This window comes from Neophocaena asiaeorientalis, unplaced genomic scaffold, assembly GCF_003031525.2.
Source record: "Neophocaena asiaeorientalis asiaeorientalis breed wild unplaced genomic scaffold, Neophocaena_asiaeorientalis_V1.1 scaffold39, whole genome shotgun sequence".
NCBI lineage: Eukaryota > Metazoa > Chordata > Mammalia > Artiodactyla > Phocoenidae > Neophocaena > Neophocaena asiaeorientalis.
Genome location: NW_020175670.1, coordinates 1,219,208 through 1,237,052, shown reverse-complemented (window position 1 = coordinate 1,237,052; position 17,845 = coordinate 1,219,208). Strand labels below are relative to the sequence as shown.

At 36.4% G+C, this 17,845-nt stretch overlaps 1 protein-coding gene across 1 annotated transcript in view; it reads right to left on the bottom strand.

Moving 5' to 3' along the window:
* The window catches only part of GABRA2 (gamma-aminobutyric acid type A receptor subunit alpha2), a 115,885-nt gene that overhangs the window by 96,708 nt on the left and 1,332 nt on the right, over positions 1 to 17,845 (bottom strand). The window contains exons 2-3 of the mRNA XM_024731708.1: positions 17,572 to 17,647; positions 14,937 to 15,052 (exon numbers count right to left, since the gene is read on the bottom strand). Of these exons, the coding sequence (XP_024587476.1) occupies positions 14,937 to 15,052; positions 17,572 to 17,642 (187 nt within the window). The 5' untranslated portion in view covers positions 17,643 to 17,647. The remainder of the gene's footprint in view (positions 1 to 14,936; positions 15,053 to 17,571; positions 17,648 to 17,845) is intronic.

Genomic DNA, 17,845 nt, shown 5'->3' with positions numbered 1-17,845 from the left:
TGAAATTCTTCTGGGAAAATCATGAAAGTGAAAAGCAATAAGAGTTAAAAGGACAGGATCTTGGAGAGCACCCATATTCAAGAAGAGAGAAAATAAAAAGGGACCAAGGACTGAAACAGATGAAGAAACGTGGAGAGACCAAGAGTCAGGAAAGAAGTGGTAGATCTATGTTACCAAACAGAGCAGAGAAGCCAAAGAGGGTGAGCTTCGAAGAGATGTAGCCATGTACATCACACACAGAGAGAGAGATATTGTCCAGCAATGTCTAGAACACGGGCAATTATAATTTGGCACATTTATCACTACCTCACTGGTACCAACCACTTCCTAATCAACCTTGCTCGGCTTTAAGAGAAGCTCTTAATTGGCACTTTTGTGCACTAGGAGTACCTACTTTTGTACAAACTCCTAATTGCTAGGAGTTGGAAGACCAAACAGCCTTTATTCTCTTAGCTGGCCATACTTTATAGAGGCCTAGCAGCCTTATTATGCTAGCTTGTATTCAGGCCCATACTCTGTCTATTTTTCTACAATGAAGAAAAAATTGGCTTCAGATTTCTGTTCCAAGAACCTTATTTTCTACTCTATTTGTCTTGAAACAAGCCACAAAAGGATGGGAGAAATTTTAGATGGAAAGGGCATTGCAAGTCATTGCTACAGTCTCCTTACCTTCATGTTTTGGAAACTGAGGCACAGAGATAATAATTGGCCTTTTATAAAAAGAAATGGGTTTTTCATAGATAAACTAGTGTTTTTTTTTAATGCTCTCGTACACTGCTTTGCCCTCACAGCCTCTTCTGATGAAAGCAAAGGCCCCTTCCCCTCTTCGTGTCTTTAAAATAAAAATTTAATCAGTTATTTAAGAACTTGGATCCTCCGGGTTTATAATCTGGTCTCTGTCAGGCACCCTCATACAAACCATGTATAATATTTTTAAAAGGAAATTACAATTTTCATCTGTCCAAAAAGAAAATTTTGGAGCAAGTTAAATAGAACATAAAATAATTTAAAGAGAGAGCTCTATTATTTTTCTGCCCTCAAGATTACATATGTGGTAAAATTTTATTTACCACAATACAATATTCAGAATTAAATCAGTTTTATAATCAATTATTTTATAATTTTATAATCAATTAATCAAATTGTATAATCAATTATTTATACTGGATTAATTCACAAGCTCCATGTCTATATTTTCTTTCCCACAACTAGCTAACTGTAATATCCAACAAATCTTTTGAAGCAGAGTTCAAATATCATCATGGTGTTATCACAACATAGCTTTAATTTTTTTAAATATATATAGAGATAGGGATATGTTCTTATTTATATAGAATGTGACAGAATTAGAGTGTACTGATAGCTGGATAGAGAAATTGTATTTAACATACACCATAGACCTTAATGGTCAATCTAGTATTTACTGGCAATTTTGTAAAAGTGTATCATAAGGAATAAATTTATCTATGATTATACTCTGATAAAAATAAGATTTATCACTGCAACCTTTAGAAACATAAATTATGAATTCCTAATTATCAGAGTAAACCAGAGGCAGTAATGATAATAATTAATAAGTGAACACTTAGCCTCTTCTTGTCATTGCATTATATTCTGTATGAATGCTCCCTGAGGTTGTACAGCATGGCAGCCCTAGCTGAGTACTTTCTTGCTACTGAAAATGTGACCCAAAGACCAGCAGCATTGGCATCACTTGAGGGCCTGTTAGAAACCCAACATCTTGAGATCTACAGAGATATATTGAATCAAAATCTGCATTTTAACAGTCACCACCCAGGTTATTCATATGCAAATTAAAGTTTAAAGTACTTTAGGTATATTGACCCATCATTGGAATTAATATTTTCTATTTTACAGAATAGAAAATTGAGGCACAAAACGATTAAGTAACTTTTATTAGCATTAGTAAATGTGGCAGGCATTGCCAGTAGCCTACTGAATAGCCAACACATCTTCCTTCTTTCTAATAAATCCTCAGTTTTATAAGGGCAGAAATGTGCCCAACCCCAGGTAGGGCACTCATTTTCCCAGATACTCTCCTAGCTTGAAATAACTATGAGATAAATATAGAAATCGGCTGCAAGTGCTGGAAAGGATTATTTTTCTGATAAAGGGAACTAATGGAACTGGCACCATCCCTTCGTTTCATTCCAGCCTTAACCACGGATATGATAGCTGGAGCTGCAGCAGCCATCTTGGGATCAGAAGGTAACAACATAAAGGACTGAAGTCACACTAAGGAAGAGGAAGTGGAAAAATAAAAAAAGTCTCAGTTCTTGATGTTCTTGATGGCATCACTTAAGAACTCAATACTAGGAGCCACCTACCTCTAGACTTCTTGTGAGAAAAACTGATTCCCCACTGAAGTCACTGCAGATAGATTTTTCTGTTGCTTTCAGACAAACGCATCCTTAACTGATAAAAGCTACCATGAGGGGGCTTCCCTGGTGGCTCAGTGGTTGAGAATCTGCCTGCCAATGCAGGGGACACGGGTTCGAGCCCTGGTCTGGAAAGATCCCACATGCTGCGGAGCAACTGGGCCCATGAGCCACAATTACTGAGCCTGCGCGTCTGGAGCCTGTGCTCCGCAACAAGAGAGGCCGCAATAGTGAGAGGCCCGCGCACCACGATGAAGAGTGGGCCCCGCTTGCCACAACTAGAGAAAGCCCTCGCACAGAAACGAAGACCCAACACGGCCATAAATAAATAAATTAATTAAAAATTTTTTTTAAAAAAAGCTACCATGACATTCTTCTTTCATCTATGTTTTATTATTTTATTCCAATGTTATGTTGTTCCAACTGGCATTAAATTTGCACTATAAAAAGCCACTGGGGATTATGATATCCTCTGCTAATGTCTTCTTCAGACAGAAGTATGTAAAGTGTCACATCACCCTCTGTGAGTGGGTGGGGGAAATTACAGAAATGACAGGCTGCAAAACAGTTCCCTAAAGGGAAAGGATTTGATGAAGAGTCACTTTCCGCCCCACTAACCTTCATATCCACTCACTTAAACATGAACCTGAGCACTTTTCCTTATCTGCTGATAGATTTTGCTTAACCTCCCAGCTGTTCCAAAGCGGCAGCAACAGTGGCAAAGATTGCAGCTGCCCCTACAAATGGTAGCAGTCAGATACCTGAGAGTGAAATGCTTGTATTAGAAGCTGTCACCAGAAATGACAAAGACTAAATGGGGTGTGGCAGCAGCTAAAGGACAGTGACAAAGGCAGGCAACATCCGTGTAACAAGCAGACCTCCATCTACACATAAATAGCTCCATCCTGAATCAGCAACTGGGCCCCACGTGACTTCTCATCAGCCCCGTATTTCACAGATAATAATGGAAATGCTCAACGACCCTCCCTGCTAATGCTATGAGTCAGATCATCAGTTTGGTGGCAGCCAAAAACACCTCCAGGAGTTCTGCAGATTACCTGGGGGAGCTTGAAAGAATGAGAGTGGGAAGGAATTCTTCTGCTACAGAGATATTCTCCTCACTACTTCATCTGCCTGGTGTTCTCCTTTAAGAATTCAGACACTATTATTCAGATTTATAAGTTTTAACAAGTCAATTTTTTTTTTTTTTTTTTCTGTACGCGAGCCTCTCACTGTTGTGGCCTCTCCCGTTGCGGAGCACAGGCTCCGGACGCGCAGGCTCAGCGGCCATGGCTCACGGACCTAGCCGCTCCACGGCATGTGGGATCTTCCCGGACCAGGGCACGAACCGTCCCCTGCATCGGCAGGCGGACTCTCAACCGCTGCGCCACCAGGGAAGCCCTTAACAAGTCAATTTTTGATATGTAATCTATTTTAAATGGCTACATACTGTAATATAGACACTACTGATCATACAGCTCAGTGTATAGCTTTCCTGTTAGTTCTCTTTGATCCTGTAATTTTGTAATCATTACTAAAGCAAAAGCTACTCAGGATGATAAACGGATACCCAGTTTTAGTTTTTAGTTATCAAGGGACTTTGTTCTCTTAGTAATGCTCTAATGGCAACTCCCTTTAAAATCGCTGGACACTCACCCCCATTCCATTATAACATTTTCACCACCTAAACCCACCCATTCACTCTCTTAAGACTCTAGAGTTTCTCTTCCTCTAACAGCTGTTGGATGATTCCTTTGCTATTCTCCAAAGCACAGTCATCAGCTTCACATTTTTTGCTTCGATGATTATCCTCTCACATGCCCTAGATAACTAATTAAATCTACCCTCCCATATTCCCCTCTAGCCGACCTGAACACCAGCCACGCAATTCCATTTTCTTTTAATTAAGACTTCCTCTCTCTTGGTATCCAAAACTTTAATCTTCCTTGTAAACCTGGCTAGCATTTTAGCTCACTATTTCCTTTCTTGAGAAATTGCAGAGTTTATGCAATCATGCAGCAAAAATGAATTTGTTCCATTTACCCTAATTCTCTGCCTATGGCTGATTTGCTTATTTCTCTTGTAAAGGCTTCAAAAAATTCATATAAGTGAAAATCTGTGGACCCTCCAACCTATATAGATGAGTAGTAACTCATCATTTTTAAAGCTTCAAAATCTAAAATCTTCTCACCAGTAAATAGGAGTAAAACGGAAGCCTCTCATCTTTTTCTAAAACATTCCATGACGTTTGCCTTCCTCCTCCAAACCACTCCTCCAGTTTAAGTCTGGAGCTGTCTTCGTCCAGGGAAGTTTTTAACACACACACACACGCACGCACGCACGCACACACACACACCATTCTAAAAGCAGCTGATCCTTTTACGTTCTTAATGGAAGTCAAATGCCTTCCCAGTACTTACTAAAATATTTATGTACCACTACAAAACATAACCTAAACAATGGGTTTGGGAATGCTCTTAGGAGGCATTTATAATTTTTATCCTCTCTTCAACCTTCCTTAACTTTGTGGCATAACTCTATTCCTCTACTCAATAGACAAGATCCAATTGTACTACTCAATATGTGATATTCCTCAAATATTCACAGAATTTATGAATTATTAACCATCTCCACAAAATAGCTGAAGATAGCAGTATCTTCTTTTTGACATATTTTTTCTCTGGATACTATATCAGAAGAAGAAAACTTTACCTTTTCTTTTATTATGTTTCAAATCAACTTAGTAATATTCCGACTGAACATGCCCTCTTAAGAATCCCGCAATACTTTAATACAGAAAGAATAATGCCACACATACTACTGGGACAATCTTTGTGCTACATTTTGCATTTATTCCCCTAAAAAGGAGCTACCATCCTGAATCTTAACAAAGATATTTCTAAAAAGAATGCTCTTAGAGTACTGTATTTTTGAATTTTGTGCAAAACCATTTTTTATGTTCTTAATGTGCATGTTTTAAATATTAAAACAAACAAAAATTAAAAAAATAAAAGTTGACATAACTTAATTCATATTAAATTAAGATGGAGATGGAGTCATACTTTTCCATATGCTAGTTTTTTCATTTGTTAAAAGGTATAATAATAACATACAGAGACATCAAATCTACCTTAACGTAAGCTACTTAAAATGCAAAAACCCAATGGAGAATTTGAAGGGATTATATGTATCTTATAAGTTGATATCCTCAATTTGATGAGTTTCTATATGAAATCCCTTTAGATTTAACATTAATTTTATTCTTATGATAACTTACTCCTAAATGAGAAGATCTAAACCTTGAGGAATGAGGGTATTTCAAATTAGAAACAAGTTTTCAGAATTCTGTGTTGGGTCAGAAACATTAAAACTCAAAGGAAATACACTAAATCCTCATGATATTACAACTCATATCATTAATTTTTTTATTCCACAGTTCATGTCTAGTTATTATTTAATTCATCTGTAGCTCAAAACAAATTAAGATGAGGCAGAAAATAAGTTTTCCTTAGAAAGAGAACTGAGGAGTATCCAGAAGTTTCGACTGGAATAAACACTTCCCTTTCTACCTCTAGGAATGCCACTCTTACCATAAATACTCTCAACACCCCTGCTACAGACACAGAAAGACATGCCCTCTGGATGTTATACTCTTCTGTAGATATCACAGTTCTCAGCCTGACAGTAAGTATATCAGAAAGCTCTCTTCTTTTTATGAGAAAAGACTTACACTTCAATAAAGAAAAAGCATACAATAATTATACAATATTCTTAATTAAGGAGAGAAAGAAGAAACCACTGTTAAGATAGTTGAAAGGCAGAAAGAGCCAAAATATGATATGATATGAATTTCTGCAAAGACTCAGTCCTGTTCGGCATAGTATTTGCAGCATATACAGCAGGACCCAGCAAATCCTTGGCCCTTAGAAAGAAACAATGGAATGAATGAGCTAGGCTTATAGAGACAGAAATTGGCTAACTCCAGTTGTATGATGCAAGTAAAAGTGATTTCTTTTCTTTATTTCAATAGCATGTTCTTATAATGGAACATGTGTTGTACTGTTTCGAGTCATTTTGAGAATCACACTGTACCTACCTTATCTGCCCTCCAAGGGGCCTCATCCCCTGGAGACCAACACTACACCTTGTACATCTTTATATCCTGCAGAGTGTCTGGCACGTCATAAGTCTTCAATACACATGTGTTAGGGAACAAACTACTAGAATAACTTCATTTGACTCTTTTCAGGTTATCACATCAAAAAGTAATGAATTGCTGGCTGGCCAAGCTGTGCACTTGGCCATCTCCACTACCAATATAGATTTCTACAAGATGATTGGAGATGTAGCAATCAAAAAATAACACCAACACAAATGGATCCGTCATGCCTATGGTACAATTCATCCGCTGTGTATTAAGGAGTGAAAAAAAGAAAAATGTTGATTGCACCTGAGCTTAAAAGCTGGCAGGAAAACAACAGAGTGAGTGGGGTGTGCTTGTGCCAGAAAAGAGCAAAAATAACAATCCCTCAAAAGTATGACTAAGGGCAATGCCTCTCTAGCAGCAATGGTTGAGAGAAGAAGCTGCTATTTACCAAAACTGTTTTAAGGTGAAAAAAAAAAAGCCTTAGCGTTAGTTCATTGAAACATGGGTAGTATTCTCTGGGTCACTCACTTCAGTGATGCTCCCTTGAATTTTGCAGGAGATGCTGCTTGGGAAGAAAGTGCCACCATCCAGTCTAACGCAACCCATTGCTGCCGTGGACGCACTCAGTCTGCCTTTCCTATAAAATAATCACAAGCTATATATACAGTTAAAACATCAAACTGAGAAAGAGTTCTGCAAAACCTCACTCTAACCATTTCTGAAGAAGCCGGTCTTAGCACCACTCCCTAAGAGGGTAGGCAAGCAACACACAGCTTTAGAGTGAGGGTGTACAGAAACGCTAAGATGTTTCTTAGTCGGCTTGTAATACTAAAAAGAATCCAAAAGCCTGCACATAACACGACTGCGTTTCTCGTTTTAGTTAGCATGCGCTGTGAGGAAGCCCGCACTCTGAAGGAAGCCCATGTCCAGAGTTTCCAGCCTCCCAAACAGCAACCCACTTCAGGCACCTAGTACCTTTCCGCGTTCTGTTTCATGCCTCCCACAAAATAATTTTCAATAAAGAGGAAATGAAAAAAACTTGATATCCATTATTTACATATTTACCCAAAGCTAGTTACACACTTCTGTGAAGTCATCCCAATTTATTTTTACTTTCTCGCTCATGAAATAATCAAACTCGGTGTTTCCTGTTTGAAACACCTTTTCGCAAACGCAAGTGGGTGGAGAAGATCTGGTGGCAGAGAGTGAAAAGGGTTCTGAAATCTTCTTATGCCTAAGAAGGTTAGCCCACTCCAGGCACACTGGGGGACCTCAGAAGACCTAGTCAGGAGGGAAGGGAGTCAGAGTAGATTCTCTGCTGCCTCCTGCCTCTTCAGGAGCATCAGCCCCAATCACAGCTGCTGAATGAGGAGAATGCCAAACATCAGAGCTGTAGAGCGGAGGACCAGTACCTGAAGTTTACCCCGCCTCCGCCTGAGACAAGAACTTCTTAAGGGCTCAGCCGCTTCCTTTCTGCTCAGCGCACAACCCACTTGTCCCCTGCTCCTTTCAATTCCGTATAGAGATTTCAGATCATTCTCAGTGTGTTATCTCCTTCCTGATGCCTATACCACGCCTCACCTCATAAGATACTGTCAAGCATCAGGCACGCACCCGGTAGCTGCAAGACCCAGAGCTCGTGCCATTCAAGTTCCCGGCACATCCCAGGCTAGGATGGTGGACACGCTCAGTTTTATGTCCCTAAAATCATCCTCTGCATCTCATAGTGAGGTTTTCATTCTGTAAATATGATTTTGTTCTTATAGGCAAATTCAGTATCATGAACTGGTGATGCCCAATTGTTATATGTTACAATAATCTGACGTATTTCTTTTGTGATTGGCTTTGTTTCCAGAGATTTTGTACATATACAAAAGTGTGCTACAAAATGAAACCAATAGCATGAGAAACATACAAATATATCTTTTCTCTGTGCCACACATTTATCCTTTTTTAGAAGTCACAGCTTTTACAAATTAAAGAAAACATTGAGTGATGGACTCTATTGCATTCATAGTAGAAGTAGTAGTAGAATCAACAATAACAGCAATAATACCTACAAGTATTGAGTTCCTACTCTGTTTGCCGGACGCTCCAACATTTTTTTTTAATTAAATACTTAACAAACCAATAAGTCACATACTTTTAGCCCCCCCATTTTACAGATAAAGAAACCAAAGCAAGGAGAGGTTGAGTGAAAAGTTTGTAGTTCATATAGTATGGCAACAGAATTCAAATTCAAAGATGCTGGTATTCAGAGGCACTGATCTTAACCACTTCTTTATAAAATAATACGATGCTATTTTGAGGTCAGACTCCCTCTTAGGTTCTGGGAGAGATCAGATTTTTTGTACTAATTTTTGCCCACCGAATATCCTATATTTTATTTTTATAAAATTGAGAGTAGTAAAATTCATAAAAACATGTTATCATCCATCTCTCTACAGCCTGAGGAGAAATATCCAAGAGTGAAGTTGGAAACTGATCCTCATACCCTAAGTCTATAATCTGACATCATGTGTTTCATGGCTTTAAGCATAAAGCTGCTTCAAGTTTTAGAGGAAAAAACAAGAGCACTGTGTACCAATTCTATCTAGACAAGCTCCTTGAAACAGCTTTTCAAAATGCAGCTAAGCACAGTACTCTATCTAGATTTTCCAGACTGAATCTATAATTTAGATACCAAGCCTTGTCATGTCTAATAGTTGTCATTGTTGAGCACTGTGAATGTTAGCTGTTATAAATATACGAGGCCTGTCTACACTTTCCTTTTCTTCAACGACCTTCTAAACACAGTCCGAAACGCAAATGTGGCTCCTTTTATTCAGTTAACAATTTGAAAGCCTCTTATGGAACATCAAAATCCATAGGTGGTACCTGAGTTGTGAGCTCCAATGACTAAAAGGAAGACTAAAGGAGAAATTGATTCAGTTATAAGCTCTAGCTAAGCTGAACATATGGTCTTGGTAGATACATTTCCAGACTTACAAGGGACTAAGCCAACCAAATGCACAAGACCTACCAGTATTTTCTTGGCATGTTTTCAAGGATACTACCTTCTAAGATGATGTTCTTGAAGAACTCTTCTCTGCTATTCCTAACGGTCCTAATACCTATCAATGCATGCCACATTATGCTTTCTTATTTACTTGAACCATACCATATTATTGTGAGACAGACAGGGTAAGTAGAACCTCCCCTCCAATTTCACAGGTAAGTAAATGACGTCACAGATGGGATAAATGAATCATCCCAAATCCCCCAAATCACACAGTTAGTTCAAGGCAGAATCACATCTAACATAAGCCAGGATTTGGAATAATTGTAGTGATTGTTTCCATCCACCAAGAAGTCAGCCTAATATGCTGGTGCTAACAGTGAAAGGCCAGTACAGTAATTAAATGATAACTGCTCTGATGATTTTAAGGATAAGGTAAGTTCTATAGTCGATTCTTTTCATGGGAGCATACTAAATAACATAAAATAAAATAAATGAATAAAATAAAATTCATTCAAGAAATATTTAATTCCATGCTTACTCTGTGCCAGGCACTGTTCTAGATGCTTGAGAACCAGACAACAAAACAGACAAAAATCCCTAACCTCAATTAGCCTTCATTCTAGCAAAAGAGACAAAAGTAAGCAATTGACCTAATGATTTAAAAATTATCTTGTATATTAAAAAATAGTAAGTGCTAAGTAAAAACAGAAAAAAAGGCGTAAGAAGGAGCAGTATTGCTAAAGGATGAACACATAGTATTTATCGCATTGTTCTGGGTAGGCCTCGTTGAGAAGGTGAGCTCAGTGGGTATCCAGGGAAGAGGGAACAGTTGGGGAAAAGCTCCAAGGAGTGTGTGTGTATCGTGGTGTCTTCATGGAACAGAAAAGAAGCCAATGTGACTGTAGCAGTCTTAGCAAGAAGGAGAGTTGTGTGAGGTGAGGCCAAAGAAGAATAGGGAAACAGATTATGCAGGACTTTGGAGACCATTGAAAGAAATCTGTGTTTTATTCTGAAAGAAGTAGAAACCATTGCAGGATTTTGAGCAGCTGAGTAATGTGATCGGGCCCTCAGTTTAAAGAGGACCCATAGGTCTGTACACCTTAAATGTTTACAGTGCTATATGTCAATTATACCTTAATAAAACTGGAAGAAAAAAAAGAAAACCCATAATTAATTATTAAATACCTTAAAATTTTATCATTCGACCTATTGTACAATCCTTTTCAAGTATAGAAGTCCCAATTTATCTTCCTCCTCTCAGAATAAAATGCTAATATTCCCATTTTCCCTAAGAAGATATCAAGGCTCAGAATGTCTAAGTAACTTGTCTGGGATAAGAGCTAGTAAGTTGAAGAGCCAGGTGAAAAGAATAATTTTTCTAACTCTTAATACAAAACTGATTGCTCTTTCCTATGTACTCATTTATACTAACGTTACAAAGGAGAAATAATAATAATTGAGATTAATTATTCAGATTATCCATCAATAGAGATGTTCAGTTTGATATATTAAATTGAATCAAACCCATTTTTCCCCTTATTATTAATTTCTGGGATATAATGATACAAATAATTTCCCTGAACTTTCTATTTGAAATGACTTATGAACATTCAGGCTGAGAATTTTGGACAGAGAAGAAACCGTAATAATAACTGAAACTTACAACAGTGTATTTACAAAGGTTTTCAAAGTCTTCTAGTTATTGCTATGTATTAACTCTCTACTATATGCCAGTCATGTGCTAAATCCTTTGCATATATCACTGTATTTAATATTCATCAAAAACCCTAAGAATAGTAATAGTAATCCTATTTTACAGATGACAGATGTAGCCCCAGAGAGGTAAAGTACTGAAAGGCCACAAGACTGCTCAGTACTCCATCTAGAATTTTACCTAAATCACCACAGTCTAAAGTTAGGTTCTCTTCACTCAGCCACACCACCTTCCTGCAGTAGGATGCACAAAGTATCACCTCAACATTCCCAACTAAAAGGTCAGCCAGATGTGAGTAGCTCCATTTTCCAGATGATTAACTGGTCATAGAAAAGTTAATCAAGTAATCAATATATTTTTTTAGAGTCACCATATGCAAATCAATATTTAGGTAGTGACAGTACAGAGTATTTATGATACAATACCTTGCCTCAATAAGTTTACGCTCTTGTTAAGGTAACAAGAGACACATAAAAAGGTAATAAATAATCCGAGATAGCACATAATACGTAAAATGAGATACAAAGCCAACAACAGCCAAAGAAATTCAACAGAGGGAAAATTGAATCTGGGTGCTTCAATTCAGTTAAGAAAGGTTATTACTGAAAAGGATCCACATTGAGGTGGTCTTCACAAGAAAAGAGAGAATGAGGAAGAATAATTCCAGTGAGAGGGGAATATTTTCCCCTCAAAGGCTAAGGGAGCAGATGTGAATGGATTATCAAGAGAAAATGAATGTGTTTGAAGTACAGGATAGATGGGTGGCAAAGTAAAAATTAAGCCAGAGAAGTAAATTGTAAAAACCTTGATTGTCATGTTTGGAACCTATGGGAGGAGGGAAGGAATTGATTGTGTTTAACTGCTAGTATGTTGCGTGTACACTGTAGTTTATGTAATCCTCTCAATTTAATTTTGGGAAGGTATAGTTGATTTACAATGTTGTGTTAGTTTCAGGTGTACAGCACCTGAAATTTTGGGAAGGTATAGTTGATTTACAATGTTGTGTTAGTTTCAGGTGTACAGCAAAGTGAATCTGTTGTACATATACGTATATCCACTCTTTTTTAGATTCTTTTCCCATATAGGCCATTAGAGAGTACTGAGTAGAGTTCCCTGTGCTATACAGTAGGTCCTTATTAGTTATCTATTTTATATATGGTAGTGTGTATATGTCAATTCCAATTTATCCCCCGTTTACCCCCTGGTAACCATAAGTTTATTTTCTACATCTGTAATTCTATTTCTGTTTTGTGGATAAGTTCATTTGTACCCTCCTACATGGGAAAGGAAATAGTCACCCAAGTCCAGGAAGCACAAGACTCCCATACAGGATAAACCCAAGGAGAAACATGCTGAGACACATATTAACTGAACTAACAAAAATTAAATACAAAGAAAAAATATTAAAAGCAGCAAGGGAAAAGCAACAAATAACACACAAGGGAATCCCCATCATGACCATTTTAAATGAAAGGAAACAGCGATTACCTGGCCAAGACACAGTTTTGGGTGTGTAGATGGAGCAGAAATTCTAATCTAGATCCATCTGCATGCAAGGCCTATATTCCTTCCCCCCTACCCCCTCATCACCATCTACAGAAAGCAATGGGGAGCTATCACAGGTATTTGATCAAGACAAGAGAGTAATATATGAAAAGTATTGACTACAAGAAGACCAATCTGACTGTGAAATATTAGCACATGTCCACTATCAGAGAAGGATTGGGGAAGGAAGACACTAGGCAAGAAAAGCCACTTTGTCTATTGCATTAACCTACAGAATGAGTCACAAGGATCTATATTCGAATGCTGATGACCAAAGTAAAAAGAATGGAAGAGATATTTTAAAAGAAATATGAAGAGATAAATGGCAATATCCATGTCCTTTAACAGGTAGTTTTTACTTCCCAACTATACACCCACTGTGTAAACATTTCTCTTAAAATCTCATAGACAAGATCTAGCTTAAATATCTTAAGTCTTTTAGACAGCACATGATTTATTAAAAAATAATAAAATCTAAGCCTTGGGAAAATATCTGCCTTAGTGCAATCTACCTCCCAAATCACCATCGTGAACTATGACAGCCTCATGCTAGGCATACTTCTGTTGTATGAGTTTGACATTAGCTCCTTGCTATATATGCTAACATGGACGGTAATGCCTTCTATTCATAGTCATTAGAAATGTTAATTACTAAGAAAAGATTCTTTTCCTTTAGTTTTTCCTTATTTTAACTTTTCTTTTAACTTTTTATTTTATATTGGAGTAAAGAACTTATTTACAAAATGGAAACAGACTCATAAACTTGAGAGTTTTTCTTTTAGTAGACTAAGTGTATATTAAACAATTGAATTATCTCTGAGAGATACAATGCATCATACTTCTGAACATTATTCTTCCCCATCATTTCTCTCTTGAAATGCAAGGTGCCACTCAGGATTCAAGTCCAAAACCACTATCAATTAAATGGCATATTATTTAAAAACAAGTTGGGTCTTTTCCAACCTTTTCTGACTCCTGGGCAATGCAAACCATACAATTGCCAAATATGTATAGAATTAACAACCACTTACATTTTTCAAAAGACAGTATTGACAAAACATCCAGGTGTTTAGTCACTACACATCTTTCCAAGCAATTTAATATTGCAAAGTTGCCAACCTGGTAATAATCAGGCTAACTATATAAACCTTCAGTCAGTACCAAGCATTCAACTAATTCATCTTAACTTTGAATTAGTTATTAAACTGAACATCCTAATTAGTATAACATACATTTGATAAATGTGTGCATGCAGATATATACATACATACATACATATATATATATATATATACATACATCTCATGTTAGAATTAATAAGTAACAATATTTTGACTCAGAATCCTTTCAGGAATTACACACCTACCTTACTTGTGCCTAATCTCTTTAGTATCACTCATCTATGCTAAAGGATAATTAAAATTTAACATATTAGCCAAGCCTAGTTTCCTTTACCTTTATGGATAAAAATAGATCTGTTTTTCTGAGTTGAGAATGAATGTTTAAATTTGAAATCAAACTGTACCACAGGTCAATAAATTAGGCCTACAGCTGAAGTATACCCAAAATGTCTTTGAAAGTTTCAAGAATGCCAAACCGGTGCTGTATTTTAGAAACGTCACATGCACGTGTAAAGAAATATCATCACAGAATCCTGTGATGATTGCTAAAATTTATCTGGTTGCTAAAATTCAACCCAGATACTCTTGTATATTTTTATGTTTCTCGTTTCTATATATCTGTACTAGTGTGAAAGTAGGCATCTGTAAAATTCAATGAAGGAAACGAAAGATACTATACAAGCATATCTGCCCAATAATGTCACGCTTTCACATAGTCTAAGTTTGAAAAACTTAGCCATTATAAATAAACTAATTTAAAAACTATTCATGCACAAAGTCTGGGCTCTATATGACTTCAGGTAGTCTATAAAAGGTATGGTAAATACATTATGTCTGTATAAAAGGAATCAGAGATAATGTTTACTTCATATACCTTATTTTCTATTACCTATGTTTTTTAATATGTGACAATGCATTCATGTATAAAATGTATTAAAATATAAATATTACCCTTAACTTTTAAAGGCATTATTTTGTGAGCATTTAAGAAAAGGAAAACTATTTTTACCTCCCAGTCCTGGTCTAAGCCGATTATCGTAACCATCCAGAAGTCTGTCTAGAATTCTTGTAAAGATGGTAATGTTATTTTTAGCCTCATCTTCTTGGATGTTAGCCAGCACCAACCTAAACAGATAATTTTACAAGCTGATATATATACATACGTGTGTTTTGCAAGTGCCAACATGCTCTTCCTCCTTGATTTGAATTTTAAGGCTCCCTGAGCTATTAGTGTCACCCGTTTTCCTCCTTTTTTTTTTTTTTTTCCCACTCCTTTAAATGCCAGTATGTCTATAGGGAAGGTAAACATGCTGTTGGAAATAGATAATAAATACTAGCTTATCAGAAAGTTTGATGCCAAAATTATTTCAGATTTCTATCACTTCGCGTTTTGTGTGACCTATTCAATTTTTCTAAAATGCACTCCCTAGAATATATTATGATGGTAGATTATCACATGCAGATACTATTAGTAATGTTGTTCTGCATTTGGAAAGGTACAAAAACCAAAGGGACTACTGAAAGAATTCTTCAGTGATTTGAATATTAATTGGAAAATAAATTGCCTCCTTGGAGGCACAGAATTTTTCCATCTTTCTCAGAAATGTCTTTTCTTTTTATGTCTTTTTCTCTTTTAAGCCAAGATGATTTTCTAACTTTGGGTATACCTCCACCCAATGGCCAAGCGCAATATAGACATCAGGGAAACTCCGCTGGCTGTGTTCCAGACTCCACTGAAGTCAGGAGGTGGAGGTGGGCTCTGAAAGCATCAGCAGCACAGACACAGCTGCAGAGAGCCTTGGAGGAGTACCCCTCCTGACTGGTCTCTGAGGAGAGCAATAGAGGTCATCCAAAGATTAAAATGCCCAGCTACTTTGTGTGTGTGTGTGTGTGATAAATTTGAGGAAAGAATAAGTGGTCTTAAAATATCACCAGAAGAGGGTTAGAAACACTGATTTTCTCCATTATTTCTCCATCAGAAAGCCAGGCACCTGGTTTTGTGACATCCAGCAATTTGGTGCAGAAGCAACTGGATGTATAAAACAGAATGTCCCTTTTCGCTGCCATTTTTTTCCCCCGAATGATTCAGAGATTTAAATTACTGGTCCAGAAAAAGAATCATTTATATAATAGAATAAAATACTGGCATGAGCATTACTGGTCAAATATAGAACAGAAAACTAGTAGAAGAAAATATGGTTAAGTACTGAGGATTTTCAATGATTATTAATGGACCACAGTTTGTTCACTCCTCTAAAATCAAAGATTATATGTAATTGCATTCTGATCAAGGTGTACTGTGTGAAATATCATTGACAGAATTCATTTGCATTTAAATGATTACACAGCTAGTAGCTAAAAATAGTCATAATACATCGAAAAATCAATAACCAACTTCAAGCAAATATCCTCTTGGGAGAAGAGAAAATATTAAAATATTGATATAAAGATAAACATTTAAAAAATTATGTAAGCAAATTAGTTCATACCTCAAGCCTCAAAAGTTTTTATGTTGCCTTAAGCTAACTTTAAAACCAATCACTAAGATGGTCATGAAGTTCCACTTAGAGATTTTCACTGGAAAGCGTTTTTTAATCACATGTCACATTTTCTTTCTAAACTCAATATTAAGATATTAAATGAGGAGTTACTTTCCAATTAAAAATAAGACTTCATAAAGAGATTTCTTCTCAGTTCTAGAAAGTATTTTCAAACTTTGACAAACTTTCATTTTACTGAGACAGGGAAATGAAAAATTTAAAGGGAAATAAAGGTATCATAAAATCATAAACACTAATTTTTTTAAAGGAATAATTACATGGACATTATTATGAATCATATTTTAAGTTCTCTGGCATTTTGAAAACCATACCCTAAATTTAGGCAATTAATAAAAGCTGCCCATTGATGATAAAAAAAAATCAGAAAAGACTACAATTAAGATGATGCTATTGAAAACAACAGAAATTAAATTTGATATTTGTAGAATACAGGCAAAACAGAATTTGTTACATTTTCAAAGTACTTTTTATGACAGTACCATTTTAGAAGTAAAAATTTCTAAATCAATAATATGAAAAGTTGATTAATAAATCAAGCTTTTGTTTTATTTGTTTGTGGTTGTGAAGTTGTATAGTACCTCCACCTAGAGGTTTCAGATCCACACATCATTTAGGTTTTCTATGTTGACTGAAAGAGCCAAGACCAAAAGGAAAGAAAGACAGAAAGAAAAAGAAAAGAAAAAAATTAACACTCAAATCATTTTAGCTTATGCTTTTCTGTTGGGCTTAAAGGAAAACCGATGGTTTCTTTACTGAACTTTGGTGTTATTATAATCGCATATAACAACCACTTCAATTCCTTGCAAAATATGCCATCTAAAGGGCACTCTTTTCTTCCGTGATTTATTTTTTTAGAAAATGTTTGTATTTCCTTTTATATTTTATCGCTAAAGACAAGAAGCAGCGAACTTTTAATAGTCTCTGTCATTGAATAGTTCTGTTTCTTGGTACAATATGTTTTCATTAGAAATGATCCTTCAAAATACTTCAGCTTCTGAAAAGCCACCTCTGCATTGATAACATTCAAGAAACACACCTTCACCCTGAATTTAAAATGGCAAATACAGTAAATAATTGTCTCACCTGGCTGGGTCCCACACCAAGAAAACAAGCAGCAGCAACTGCGTGTTGCAGATGTGCAGTTTCATCTTCATCACCACTCTTTGTAAAGTCATGGAAGAAAAACAAAATACACTTAAAATTACATTCAGTCCCACCGTCCAAACAGCCCAAAAGAATGTCATTTCAACTGGGAATTGGAGTTAAAGATATAGAGATTATTCCAGTGGAGTGTGTGTAGGGTGTGATGACTGGAGGAGGGTCTTTTCTTTTCTTTTCTTTTCTTCTTTTTTTTTTT